At 43.2% G+C, this 15,322-nt stretch overlaps 1 protein-coding gene across 11 annotated transcripts in view; it reads right to left on the bottom strand.

Moving 5' to 3' along the window:
* Nucleotides 1-15,322, bottom strand: part of LOC122929100 — a 66,808-nt gene that overhangs the window by 14,351 nt on the left and 37,135 nt on the right. For 10 of the 11 annotated variants that reach the window (XM_044282558.1, XM_044282560.1, XM_044282559.1 and 7 more), the window contains one exon: nucleotides 998-1,359. In XM_044282558.1, coding sequence (XP_044138493.1) covers nucleotides 998-1,359 — 362 coding nt within the window. Of the gene's footprint in view, nucleotides 1-997; nucleotides 1,360-10,497; nucleotides 13,320-15,322 lie in introns of those variants that run through there. The other variant, XM_044282568.1, reaches the window with a different exon arrangement.

Here is a 15,322-nt window from a genome sequence, read left to right as displayed (position 1 = left end):
TTGCACCTAACGGTGCTGGCATCAGAAACACCAGGTACCTTGCCTCCACTGCACCTTAAACCATTCCACCTAGGGCATCTCAACCACCATCTGGTGGGAGTCCCTGGGCAACAGAGTGTGCCCCGAAGGAACTGGTGCTGTCCTTCCATTCACTGCACACCGGCCCAGGGAGCTCTACAGAACAGTGAGTAAACAACTACCACCCCATCAGCCCACCAACACTCGCATATTGCCCCTGTGGACCGGCCGCTGCACCTCATCCATTTGAGCTCGAAGAGGCTGTTGCAGGAATCTTGATTGAAGATACCATGCAAAATCTCACACGTGGTGACCCATGATGAGATTTTGCGTAGTGTCTTCAATCAAGATGGCCGTTGCGGCCTCTATGCAATCAAATGGATGGAGGTGAGTATTTTCTTTACCCTGATTAACCCTTAAAAAGCTTAAATGGTAGCCTCGATCAGTGATGAACGCAGTATCTGAGGGGTTCAAGGACAGGGGGTGGCGCAATTACCGTTCCCCATCATTGTTCCCACTACATATAAAGAAATGCACTTTGTGATAAAGTAATTAGTCACAAAGCGAATTTCTTTGTGAAATTTGGTGATGTCATCTGCGTGCTTTCATCCGGCCGGCACTCAAATTACAGAACCTGTCCTATTCTTGTCCATTTTGTGTACAAGAATAGGCTTTTGTCAGTAGTCCCTGCACTAGTTGTAGAATGCACAAGGACCACATTCGTATTTTGCGGATCCGCAAATGTGAATACCTTGTGTGGCATTGCTTCAACAAAAGAAAAATACTATTTTCATGTGCTGACCCCTTGTTGCGAATACAATTTTGAAGATACTAAACCTACTGCAGGAAGGATTACCTGGGACGGAAACCACACAAGAGAGATAGGCAGTGTCGGCGCAATTGTACAAATAGTGAATATCATGAGACATGTGACATCATAAATGACAATGATGACATCATAACCCTTGAAAATACTCACCACAGCAGAAGAGGATATAAATGTATGTGATTATGACTAGTATTACTGCCCATTTTAAACAACGCCAGAAGTTGACGGTCAGCAGAAGCAGAGAATCCACCACATCCAGATCTTGGAGGAAATGTTTGCAAATAGGATGGAGAATATAGCAAAGAATGAGGTACATCTGCTGGAAGTTCTCAACTAGTTTTCTCCATATTTCTGATAAAGTCTGGTCTAGTGGTTGAGTCTGATTAATCCATCTATGGGTGGGACGAGATGGTTCCTCTCCTCCCTCACTTGCTTCGTGGACATTCCTTTCTTTTTCCGTTTGTTTTCCAGATAAATCAATATAGCTATCAGTTTCCTCAACGCTCAACCTGCTGCTCCCAGAGACAAAAGGTGAAGAAGATAGTAATTTAATTTCTCAATTTACACAAGGAAACTTGAAATTAGTCAAGAAGACGGTGTACATGAATCATGGGAACACACAGCAAAAGTCAGCATTTTAGGCTGGAGCGGAGCCATAGTAGCAACTATGATTTATTAGTTCTTGCATTAGATATGTAGTACCCCAGACCTGGGGGGACTACAATAGTTTAGTATTGTTCTGTATTTTGTATTGTGTTACATGGCCTTATTAACAGAAAGTTTATCGATGGCAAGAGTTAACAAGGGGTTAAAAAAACAAGGGTTATTCAAATCTTAAAGGGGTTCTGCACTTTCATTTAACTGATGATCTATCCTCTGGGTAGATCATCAGCTTCTGATCAGCGGGGGTCCGACACCCGGGACCCCCGCTGATCAGCTGTTTGAGAAGGCAGCGGCACTCCAGCAGCGCCGCGGCCTTCTTACTGTTTACCGCCGGCCCACTGACGTCACGACTAGTATCAACTAGCGTGGGCGGGGCTAAGCTCTGTTCACTTGAATGGAGCTTAGCCGCGCCCCCACTAGTTGATACTAGTCGTGACGTCAGTGGGCCGGCGGTAAACAGTGAGAAGGCCGCGGCGCTGCTGGAGTGCCGCTGCCTTCTCAAACAGCTGATCAGCGGGGGTCCCGGGTGTCGAACCCCCGCCGATCAGAAGCTGATGATCTATCCAGAGGATAGATCATTAGTTAAATGAAAGTGCAGAACCCCTTTAAGAAACAGTTATCCGAAAGATAAGAAAAACTAGAGGCATTAGTGGAATAGGAGTCTTTGTGATCACTGTAAAAAGTGTTAAAAGAGAGATAAAAGACGGAAAGCAGCTACTGGGGAGACAACGTAGATTACAATCTATGTGTGAGCAGAATTAATAAGAAGTGGACAGAGACGTTACATGATGGGTTCATAGACTGTACCCATTGTAGGGAGGCGCAAGGGTCTGTCATTGACGGAAGGTACATGTCACCGAGGTTCCTGGTCTCGGTGAGATCAGAACCTGTAATTTTGTGTGTCAGCAGCAGCTAGTGCTCGCTGACACTGTTTTACTTAGTGTGCCTGTAAAGCCAATTCGGGCCATTACTTATAGGAAGCAGCCAAAGAGCAGAGTGGGTGGCTGTTCCCCACATCTAGGCCAGGTTTTGGGCTGGATTTAAAAAACCCAGCCAGCAGCTCATCTTGGTATGGAATGTATCCTCCATCTGACAGTGGAGCTCGGTCAGGCTCTGTTTTGGGACCTAAACATTTGGTACCGTGCTGGAATGACACTGCTGGGAATCAGGCGCTCTAAAGCCTGCTGTGGACGGCTGTGGACTGCCGTGGACAAATCAGCCTGCCAGGTGACATCTTTGTTCTGTGAACTTTGTGCGGTGTGAATTAACACCAGGACTCTGCAAAGTGTTTGTTACTTTTTTCCTTTAGTGAGAATAAACACTGAACTTTTTGCTTTACTACCGTGTTCTTGCCTCTGTACTGTGCCGCTTACCCTGCCTACCAGAGCAAATCCCTACTTTGGTTGCTTGGAGCGGGCAAGCGCAGTGAGGCTGGCGTGATCGCCGAAATATTTTTGGTTTGCACATGGGTGTATGTTGTTTATCAAACCTGCTAGATTTAAACCTGTGTTACGTGACAAAATTGAGTTCTGTAAGTCTTGCCCGACAGGCCAGGCAACTAGCCCCCAGCACCTTTTTCGCAGTCCCTTGGTGCCTCTCCTGATTATCGAGGTACCGTTCGAGCGAATCGCTATGGACCTAGTAGGCCCAGTACCGAAGTCTGCTAGGGGACATCAACACATCTTGGTTGTCCTTGATTACGCCACTCGGTACCCGGAGGCAGTGCCACTGCGACATACATCGGCAAGACTTATAGCTAAAGAGCTAATGTTCTCCCGAGTGGAGGTACCTTAAAGTGGTCCTGACTGACCAGGGGACCCCTTTTATGTCCAAGGTCATGAGGGACCTCTGTAAGTTACAGCGTATTAAACAGTTACGGACGTCCGTGTACCATCCACAAACTAACGGACTGGTTAAAAGGTTTAATAAAACTCTAAAAACCATGTTAAAAAGGGTGGTGTCTAAAGATGGAAAGGATTGGGACCTTTCCATCTCATGTTCGCAGTGCGAGAGATGCCCCAGGCCTCTACTGGGTTCTCGCCCTTCGAATTGCTATACGGCAGACATCCTCATGGTTTGTTGGACGTAGCCAAAGAGGCGTGGGAACAACAACCCACTCTGCATAAAAGCGTCCTTGAATATGTTACCAAGATGCAACAGCGGATAGACACCGTTTTGCCTCTTGTCAGGAAGCATATGGAGGCCGTTCAGCGAGCCCAGAGTCGGATCTATAATCGTCAGGCCCGGGTCCGGATCTTTAACCCGGGTGATCGGGTTTTGGCTCTGGTGCCGACCGTGGACAGTCAGTTCTTAGCCAGGTGGCAGGGGCCCTACGAGGTACGTGAAAAAATTGGAGAGGTAAATTACAAAGTACACCAGCCGGGGAGGCGAAAACCGGAGCAGGTTTACCATGTTAATTTACTAAAACCTTGGAAGTATAGGGAAACCTGTACGGAAGACAGCCCGCGGCTGGGCTTCCTAGGGCAAGAGGTTCCGGCTCCTCTGTCTGATGCAAAGGAAGCGGTTGCCACAATAAAAATTGCTGACAGCCTCTCCTCTAAAGAGGCTCAGGAAACCAGGGAGTTCGTTAGTCAGAACACGGATGTGTTCTCAGACCTCCCTGGACACACTTCCGTAATCCAACATGACATTGTCACTGAGCCTCAAGCAAAAGTCCGGTTAAAGCCATACCGGGTACCCGAGGCTCGGCGAAAAGCCATCTCGGAGGAAGTGCAGCTCATGTTGCGGCTTGACATCATTGAGGAGTCTAAAAGTGAGTGGGCCAGTCCTATAGTCCTAATTCCCAAGCCAGACAGGACGTTGCGATTTTGTAGCGATTTTTGGAAATTAAACTAAATATCTAAGTTAGATGCATATACCATGCCTCGGGTAGATGAGAGGTTAGGCCAAGCCAGAGAAAACTGCCTTCATTACACCAGAGGGTCTGTACCAGTATAAGGTGTTACCCTTTGGCCTGCATAGCGCCCCCGCCACTTTCCAACGTCTAATGAATATTGTACTTCGTCCACATCGGCGGTACGCCTCGGCTTACCTGGACGATATTATAATTCACAGTACCGACTGGGAAAGTCACTTGCCCAAAGTACAGGCCTTAGTGGACTCCCTTCGAAAGGCAGGACTAACAGCTAACCCAAAGAAATGTGCGATAGGGTTAGAGGAGACTAAATACCTTGGGTATGTCATTGGGTGCGGAGTCATTAAACCCCAAGTAAGCAAAATAGAGGCGATACGGAATTGGCCCCGACCTGCCACCTCTAGACAAGTAAAGTTCCTGGGAATGGTGGGCTATTACATGAGGTTTGTCCCCCATTTTGCCACTTTAGAGGCTCCGTTGAAAGGGCTTTTAAAGGGATGGAAGTCCGTGATAGTCTGCTGAAATGACCAGGCGGAAGAGGCTTTCTCCGCTTTTAAGTCGGCCCTGTGTGGGTCCTCGGTTTTGGTGACGCCCGACTTCAAGAGAGAATTTGTGGTACAGACTGATGCCTTTGAAGTAGGCGTCGGTGTGGGACTGTCTCAGTACTTCCTCAGCCGTAAGCTCACTCCAGCGGAGACCCGGTACAGTATAGTGGAGAGAGAGTGCCTGGCCTTCAAGTTAGCACTCGAGTCTCTCCGCTATTATCTGTTGGGGAGGAAGTTCCGTCTGGTGACCGACCAGTCCCCTCTCAAGTGGATGAGCCAGGCCAAAGAGAGGAATTCTCGGGTCACCAGGTGGTTCTTGTCTCTGCAAAACTTTAAGTTCACAGTAGAACACAGGGCAGGCCGGTTACAGGGAAACGCGGATTCCATGTCCCGAGTACACTGTCTGGCATGTGTTCACCCCCTAAGGGTTGAACAAAGCGGGGAGGTGGCTGTTCCCCACGTCCAGGCCAGGTTTTGGGCTGCGTTTAAAAAACCCAGCCAGCAGCTCAGCTGGGTGTGGAATGTTTCCTCCATCTAACAGTGGAGCTCGGTCAGGCTCTGTTTTGGGACCTAAACATTTGGTACCGTGCTGGAGTGACACTGCTGGGAATCAGGCGCCCTAAAGCCTGCTGTGGACGGCTGTGGACTGCCGTGGACAAATCAGCCTGCCAGGTGACATCTTTGTTCTGTGAACTTTGTGCGGTGTGAATTAACACCAGGACTCTGCAAAGTGTTTATGTTACTTTTTTCCTTTGGTGAGAATAAACACTGAACTTTTTGCTCTACTACCGTGTTCTTGCCTCTGTACTGCGTCCGCTTACCCTGCCTACCAGAGCAAATCCCTACACCATACATATCTGTTTCACCATTTCTGTTTTTGTTTTGTACCCAGAATTTATTTATTTTTTTAAAGAGAGAGTCATGATTTGAAAATAATAGCGTAATACGTGACCAATTAAGTGTAAATGATGGGATAGTCGGTAGGTACAGTCAACAGGCAGGATTTTTCACCGCAAAGAAATATAGGCTGTAATAGTTTTTTTGTGTCAACCTTATTAAGCCAAATATAGGCTTCTAATAGGAAATGTTAAAGAACTTAAATAAAAGTAGGAAAGAATATATACAATTGTTAACTCACTTCACAGGGGGGTGGTCCGCAGAATAAACTCAAGACACCTATGCAACCTGATACTCCTCTAGCCAGAATCACCAGAAGAATAGTAGATATTGATGTCAGCACAATCCGTGGTGGCTTCTGATCAATCTCTTTATTTAGAGATGCTTCCCAACGCGTTTCGGGGGTTAATACAAAGATCCCCATTTTTCACGAGCAATAAAAATATAATAAAAACAAAATATAGCACAGCCATAAACAGACAATGCTACCTTGTCTCTTTAAATAGTGGTATTCTGCCGCATGAAATACAATGTAAGCGGGAATGAGGTTGTGCGTTCTACCTTGGAACGCAAGTGGATTTCAATAAAAAACTATGGGGGCATCTCAAAATGTTATACAAATACATTGATGGCAGTGGGGTATTGTTCTAGATATAAGCACTGCTTATTTCGGGGGGACAGTGTATGTGAAAATAGGCCTCCGGGCCGTGATCCACTGTGGAACACATATGCATTCCACGTCAGACCAAATAGGCGTAAGCGGAAGTTGAAGTGGAATGCTGTTTGCGTTCCACGCTATTCATCTATGCGTTCCATCTGGTTAATTTGTATGGGCCGATCTGAGGTTTATGGTTAAAAACCTTGTTAGTCTAACTAAGGAAGTGAATTATGGTCTTTGTAAGTGGGGAAAAAGTTTTTTGGGGCAAAAGGAATGGGAGAAGAATATCAGTATGGATAAACATAAACATAAGATCTTCTGATAATGACTGGCTGCTATTAGGGGTTTTTAAGGAATACAATCTCATAAGGGCGCTCATATTTGTTAGTATACTAAGTTCAAGATTGTGGTGCCCTTAGATACAATACTGCTGTATGGAAATAAAAATACATAAAAATACATATATGAGATGCAAAAAGAAATATATATATATATATATATATATATATATATAAATTATCTTGGGTGGAAAAGAATAAGATATACATATATATATATATATAAGATATAGCGGTGGTGGATATATCTAAAAGTTATTAAATAGGGGTAAATACAGAACATACCATATATTGTCTTAGACTCATTAATAATTTACGTATTCTTGTGATACATCGATTATATTATTTTAATATGAGATGGAAATAGTAAAGATTTAGAATCCTATATAAAGGCGGTTAATTCTAACGACTGGAATCTGAATCTTACACTAGAATGTCATCCCAGAGAAGCCATCTTTCTAGATCTCCACCTTAACAGTTCCAACAATCGTATTTCCACGAGAACTCAATTTAAAAGCGTAGACGCCAATAGCTATCTAGACTTTAATGGCTGTGACCATCACAAGTGGAAAACCAATATCCCCTTCAGCCAGATGAGGAGGATTTGAAGGAATTGCTCAGAAGATGCTGACATGAGAAAACAGATAGACATCTTGATTACTAGATTCACTGAAAAAGGTTATCCTTCGCAACTCATCAAAGAATCCAGGAATAGAATCCTAAGAGAAAACCAAAAAGACAGCCTTAAAGGAAAAACCAGCCATATTGACATCTCACGCCCTCCCCCTTTTTACACGGTATAATTCCAAACACAAAATAATTTGTCAAATTCTAACTAAACATTGGTCCGTTTTACAAAAAGACCCTATTTTATGGAAAGACATCCCCAAACTACCCAAATTAACTTTCCGTCAGGCCAAAACTCTAAAAAAACATGCTGGCCCCCTCATGTCCAAAACGGTCTAAAAAAATCCTGAATCAGACATTGTCCTGCAAAGAAACCTGGAAAAAGGGCTCTTATAGATGCGGAGCTAGTAGATGCAAATGCTGTAGGATGATTAACCATAGGATTGGGGAATTTCAACATGGTTATGTTTAATCCTGGCCTCATTTTTCAGTTCTCCATTTCCACTGCACCGATCCTAAACGGAGCAGGAGAACGGAAAGGCTGAACGGTGATGTGAACGAGCCCTTACAAAGACCATAATTCACTCCCTTAGTTAGACTAACGAGGTTTAGAACCATAAACCTCAGATCCGCCCATACAAATTAACCAGATGGAACGCGATCCACCTATATTGTAAATGAATAGCGTGGTACGCAAACAGCGTTCCACTTCATCTTCTGCTTCAGCCTATTTGCTCCAACGTGGAGGCTTTTTTCACATACACTGGCCCCCCGAAATAAGCAGCGCTTATATCTAGAATATTCCCCCACTGCCACCAATGTATTTGTACAGTATAACATTTTGAGATGCCCCCATGCTCCTAAAGAAGGGGGATGTTTGTATTAAGCCCCGAAACACGTTGGGCAGCATCTCTAAATAAAGAGATTGATCAGAAGCCACCACGGATTGTGCTGACATCAATATCTACTATTCTACGGGCGATTCTGGCTAGAGGGGTATCAGGTTCCATAGGTGTCTTGAGTTTATTCTGCAGACCACCCCTCAGTGAAGTGAGTTAACTATTTTATATATTCTTTCCTACTTTTATTTAAGTTCTTTAACATTTCCTATTAGAAGCCTATCTTTGGCATAATAAGGTTGACACAAAAAACTATTATAGCCTATATTTATTTGCTGTGACAAATCCTGCCTGTTGACTGTACCTACCGACTATCCCATCATTTAGACTTAATCGGTCACGTATCACAATTTTATTTTTAAATCACGACTCTCTCTTTAAAAAGGGGTTGGCGCTTTTTAACTGGAGACAAAACAAATACGGAAATGGCGAAACATATGGGTACAGTCTATGAACCCATCATGTAACGTCTCCGTCCACTTCTTATAAGAGTTAAAAAAGGAACAGGTTTAACCACCCTGTCCCCCCCTTTTTTTTTTTTTTTTTTTTTCTTCATTGAATCATTTTATTATTATTTTTTTTATTTTATTGAATAAATCAGTACAATACAAAAATAGAGCAGAAGAGAAGTAAACAAACTCCTCTACTCATATATATAAGAAAATGGAATACAGGTCTGTCAAATATCAAATATACAGTAAGTATGATAAGCTAGCATCCAAGGGGTTAATCGGTATAGAATATCTCATGGAACATATGGAAAGTACACTTCAGAAAAAGCACATTTAAGAGCCAGGTAGCAATTATTGATCCAAAATGTCTGTTAGATACCTTAGGTCTTAATGATACGTTCCATCCGAGACGGTCCCGAGCGGGAACAGCAACACCGTCTGAGCAACTCAACGTCCAACAATCCAAGAAGGGTTAGGAGATAAGTGGATGGGGAGATAGACGGAGTAGGCCCTAGATGCTGTATATCTAAGGATAATGTTGATAGTGCTAAACTCTGTCTAATAGCCCCTAAAGGAAATCCATTGCCTCCAGTTCTTTAGAAACTTTTGATGAGATCTCAATTCCCATGAGGATAACTCCTCTAATCTGTAAATTTGATCTATTTTCTGATACCATTGATCCAAAGAAGGAACTTCGGAGGATAACCATAGTGTAGGGATCAGCAATTTTGCAGCATTCACTAGCTGTTTGAAAAGAAGTAGGTTAGGGGGGGAGGGGTTACGAGGATAAAGATTCAGGAGGGCAACTTCCGGAGATGGAGTAATATTGGAATTGCAAATCTTGTTACTGATTTGAAAAACCTTTTCCCACCAATTAAGTAAAATTGGGCAGGTCCACCATATGTGGATAAAAGCGCCCCTTTCTTTTGAGCATCTCCAACATGTGTCAGATGCTGTAACTGAATATAAGCATGTCTTGTCGGGGGTTTTATACCATCTTGAAATGATTTTATAGTTATTCTCCTGAATCCTGATACATCTTGAAGATTTGTGTGAAGAGTTATATATGATGCCGGTATCTTCCGGTGAGAGACTTATATTTAGGTCTTTTTCCCAAAGTCTTATGAAAGCAGGCGTTAGTGCTTCAGGAGGAGTTCTCAGCCTGTTGTACCATTGTGAGATCAGTTTATGTGGGGTGGAATCACGAGAGATAATATGTTCAAGCCAGGTAATAGGGCGTAACAATGTGTGTAAATGTACGTTTTGAGACATGTATGCCCTTAAGAAATGGAGCCCATTAAAACTTGAAAGAGGGCTTTTTAGGAGATCACATATCTCTTTTATGGAGAGTAGTTTGCCTTCTTTGTATAAATCCATCAGTCTCAGATTAGACTGAGTAATTTCAGTGGGAAGGCTGCTTTGTAAGGCCTGGGGGGCTAGGTGAAAAATATCTTCTATTTTGAGGACAGGAGATGGGAGTGGGGAGCTTAAGGGCGATTTTTGTAAGGTGTACCACGCATTCAGAGTGGCTTTCATAACTGGAGTAATATTAGGATGAGGGGGCAGTGGAGACATGCGTCCCAGTAGGGCCGCTCTGAACTGGAAGTTCCAACAGGGACTCTTCCATTGGGACCCAAGATTTCTGCTTGGGGGCCGTTAACCAGTCTACTACTCTTGTGAGTAAAATAGCTCTGCCATAGAGTTCAGGGTCTGGTAAAGCTATTCCTCCCCTCTCTCTCGGATAAGACAAAGATTTGTAAGACGTTCTGGCCTTTTTCTTGTTCCATATAAAGGAACGGAACATGGACTTGAGTTTAGAGTAATATGTGGAAGGAACGGGGATTGGTAAGGTTTGTTGGAGGTAGGTAAGTTTAGGGATGATGAGCGACATTAATATGTTTTTCCTCCCGAACCACGAGAGTATAGGGATATCAAGAGAAGTTAAATCTTCCTCCAATTTATTTTGGAGAGGGATATAGTTCAGGTTAAAGAGTTGATTGGGATCTGTACTCATTTTGATGCCTAGATAGGTTAGATAAGGAGAGGACCAGTTAAATGGCGAACACGCTTCTAGCTGACTTTTCAAAGACTTTTTAAGTCCTGTGGATATTATTAGTGATTTATTGTGATTCACCTTGAAATTAGAAAGTAATCCATATGTTTCAAAATGGTCATAAATTTTCGGGAGAGCCATTTCGGGGTTACTTATTATTAAAAGCAAGTCGTCCGCGAATGCGGCTACTTTGTGCTGTTGGTCTCCCAAATTTATTCCCAATATGTCAACATCCATCCGAATAGTCTGTAGAAGAGGTTCTAAGGCAAGAACGAACAGGAGGGGAGATAGAGGGCAGCCTTGTCGGGTGCCATTACTAATTCTAAAAGAATTTGACAGGGTATCGTTGACCCTTACTGAAGCTGAGGCATGTTGATACATTGCTTTTATTGCTGCTATAAAGGGGAGGGGGAAATTACGAGATTGCAGCGCCGCATACATGAAGGACCAGTTGACTCTGTCAAATGCCTTCTCAGCATCTGTGCTGAGAAGGACCAAAGGTATGCCTTTCCTCTTGACATAGTGTATAATGTTGAGGATACGAGCCGTGTTATCTTTCCCTTCTCTTTTTTTCACGAAACCTACCTGGTCTCTGTGGATTAATGAGGGGAGAAATTTTGATAATCTGTTTGCGAGCATCTTAGCTAGAAGTTTTAAATCAATATTGAGAAGAGAGATGGGCCTATAGTTGGGACATATAGAATGATCTTTACCTTCCTTGGGTATTAAGGTGATGTGAGCTTTGGTCATGTCCGTCGATAATGGTATACCCCGCAGGGCGCTATTGTATACTGGTATAAGATGTGGGATTAGTACTTCATGAAAAGACAAGTAGTAGGGTATGGGGAACCCATCCGGGCCTGGGCATTTCCCTTTGGGGGAGTTTTTGATGGCTTGTAGGAGTTCATCTGAAGAAAATGGTGAAGCTAAGTGAGCTTTATCCTGTTCCGAGAGAGAGGAGAGGGCCAAACCGCTAAAATATGAAGTAAGAGATGGCGGGACCACTGTATCATCGGAGGAAGATTGCATTGGATTAATATTATAAAGAGATTCGTAATAGTCTCTAAATAATGAAGCAATTTTACTTGGTTCAAAGGTTAGAGCACCCTCTGGGGTCTTTAGTTTATGTATGTAATTATTTAGTTTTCTACGTTTAAGTCTGGACATCATATATCGAGAAGCTTTATTTCCGTGGGCAAATATTTTATATTGTGAATGTAGGTAAAGTTTGGCAGAGGCCGTGTTTAACAGATTTTTGATAGCAGCCCTACATGAAGAGAGTTCCATTAAGTGTGATTCTAATTGGGATTTTTTGTGGACACTCTCCAGGTGACTAATTTTTTCATATAGGGCGTCTAACTGTTTTTGTCTCTCTTTTTTGAGATGGGCCCCTAAACTGATACAGTGGCCCCTTATAAATGCTTTATGGGCATCCCAAATTGTTTGAGGCGAAACCTCAGGAGTACAGTTTGTTTTAAAATATTCTTCAAGAAGGTCTTTTAGTTTAGATTTAGTGGCTGGTAGATTGGTGAGTTGCTCATTGAATCGCCAATGACTGGAGGGTTTATGGTTAAGGGGAGATTTCATATGTAAATATATGGGGGCATGATCCGAGAGGATTATAGATCCTATATCAGCTCTAGAGCATAAATGGAGATGTTCCTTTGAGATGAATAAATGATCTAGACGTTGATACGATCTGTGTAGTGATGAATAGAAAGTGTAATCTCTAGAATCCGGATACATGGTGCGCCAGACATCTATTAGGTGGGCCTTGGCTAGTGACTTTAATAGAGAACGGATTCCCTTTTGGGATTGGGCTGATTTGTGTGAGGAGGAGTCAATGAAGGGGTTTATGACTAGGTTAAAATCCCCCCCAACTACTGTAATGCCATCCCTAAAAGACTCTATTTTTAGTAGAATTGACTTGAGCCAGGATATCTGACGCTTGTTTGGAGCGTAGATATTTATAAAGGTATATAGGTGTTGGCCTATCTTGCCCTTAATCATAATAAAACGACCTTCCGGGTCACATAGCTGATCATCTAAGATGAAGGGTATCTTGCTCTGGAAGCCGATACTGACTCCTTTAGAGTTTGACTTGGGGGAACCACAATGAAACCACGTAGGATAAAATGAGAAGGATAAATTGGGGAAGTGTTGGGACTTAAAATGTGTTTCTTGTAAAAAGATTACGTTCACTTTGTCTCTCCTCAACATCCCAAAAATCTGGCTCCGCTTAGAAGGTGAGTTGCAGCCCTTAACGTTATAAGAGGCAATGCTAATAGCCATTATGGGGGTGATGAGGAGTGGCAGAGCAACGAGTCAAATACTTATGAAAGAATTTAATGAAAGTGAACTGCTCAGAGTACTTAACGTTTAAATGAGACGACAGTGTTGGAAGCCGCCGACTCGGAGGTAGGATGGACCGCCTCGGATGGACATACCACTGCATATTGAGAGACCTGTGTAGAACAAAATAAGACAAATACAAATTGAACAAAAGAGAAACTATAAGAACCATACTCAATGGGTCTTGAATGATTTATCAAGTGGGGGGAAGTGGCAAATGCCATTTGTAGACCCGGTTCACAACACTAATTAACATCTTAGCTAGTGATTACAATTAGTTATTATTATTAAGGGTAAATAGGATTAAATTAAATGGGCTGTGCCTTGAGCACATAAGGTTTATCCTCACCGGTGAACCAAAATGAAGCCAGGGGCCGCTGAATACATAAAAGTATAACAAAACTTAAGCGTTAGTAAAGCAGTGTGACATTATGATACCGGCCACACATTAAATCATCGCAGAGAAAGAGAACACGGCGCTAATGCGTGGTCGAGAGCACCGTCAGTGACCCACCAGTATATGATCAGGTCTCGTTAAACAAGGGATATTTGAGGGTCATATTTCAAACATGTTGTAACTATAAGCCTAAGGCCGCTGAATACATATGAAATAAAACCTAAATAGAGCGAATAAAGTATGATCCTATGTTGCCGGTTACACACTGAATCATCGCCCAAATAAGAAAGCACATAGACAGTGTGTCGCCGGGAGCAACGTCAGAGACTGCTGAAAACAGACCTCAGCTTCATTGCTCTGAAACTAGCACCCAAAGGTGATTTCAACTATGGTGTAGGTATAAGCTCACGGTCACTTGGTACATATAGGATAGATCATAGACAGTATGAATAAGCATGACTGTACATTGCCGGCTACCCACTGAATCATCGCATCAATAAGAAAGCACTGAGACACTGCGTAGCCGGGAGTGCTGACAGGAATCACTGTCTACCAGTTAGAACTACAGAACCCTAAAAATACTGTCTATAAGTGGTTTTCAAAAGAGGCTTATGTATAAGCTTAAGGCCACTGGGTACACAGATGATAGAGCATAGGTAATTCGGATATGCACAACATCCCACTGCCGGCCACACACTGAATCATCGCATAGAAAGGTAAGCACAGAGTCACTGTGGGACCGGGAGTAACGTCTAGGATGCCTGGATACACGACAAAACCACCCTGCTTTAAAAATAGTATCTGGACGTAATTACACACACGGCATATAAATCAGCTTACGGCCGCTTGATACATAAAGAATAAGGCACTGGCAATGTAAATAGCAAAGATATTTTGCTGCCGGCTATACACTGAGTCACCGCATACACGAGCAAGCACAGAAGCAATGTGTAGCCGGGAGCAACATTAGAGACTACTAGGTGCATATATAAAGAAAGAGAAGGAAGAGGAAGTTAAGCAGAGTATTTCAGGGTATAGATAATGGAGTCGAGGGTAGAGATATAGAAATAGAGGATTTTGCATCTTATACTCAGCATAAGTAACTAGAAGATACAAGAAGAGTTCTTTTTGTGTCTCATGCGACATCCGTAGATATACGCCTTGGGGTAAGAGGTTGATTTCTCTTCTTCTCCTTTTGTCTTTGGGCTTTAGGTGTGCCTCTCAATTCAAAGGGCGGAATCCTAGGAAGCTCCGGTAGCAATGCGAGTTCTTGTACTGTATCCCAGTCCTCGATTTCTATGGGAGCGATATCCAGGATGTCAAATGCAGGCCCTAAGTCCTGATGAGATTTGATGGAAATCTTCCTGCCTTGGAAGGAGAAGGCTAAACCAAATGGAAATTGCCAGCGGTATAATATCTTTTGGTTTCGGAGCCAATCTGTGAGGGGCTTGAGGGCCCTTCTTTTCTGAAGGGTCATTGGGGCTAAATCTTGAAAAATACTTATCGGCACCCCATTGTGCTTCACTCCATTTGGCAATCTTGCTTTGTTGATTATGGCCTCCTTGTCTTGGAATTGGAGGAAACGGCATATAATGTCTCGAGGGGGCTCATTGCCTTTAGGTTTTGGGCGCAAAGCTCGGTGAGCCCGTTCGATGATAATTGAGGCAGAGCGTTCTGGGCCTAAAAGGCTTTCACAGATCTCTTTGATTATATCGGTAG

Source organism: Bufo gargarizans, chromosome 2 (genome assembly GCF_014858855.1).
Source record: "Bufo gargarizans isolate SCDJY-AF-19 chromosome 2, ASM1485885v1, whole genome shotgun sequence".
In the NCBI taxonomy this organism is placed as follows: domain Eukaryota; kingdom Metazoa; phylum Chordata; class Amphibia; order Anura; family Bufonidae; genus Bufo; species Bufo gargarizans.
Note: the sequence above shows the minus strand (reverse complement) of the source record. Positions and strands in the feature narration are given on the sequence as shown.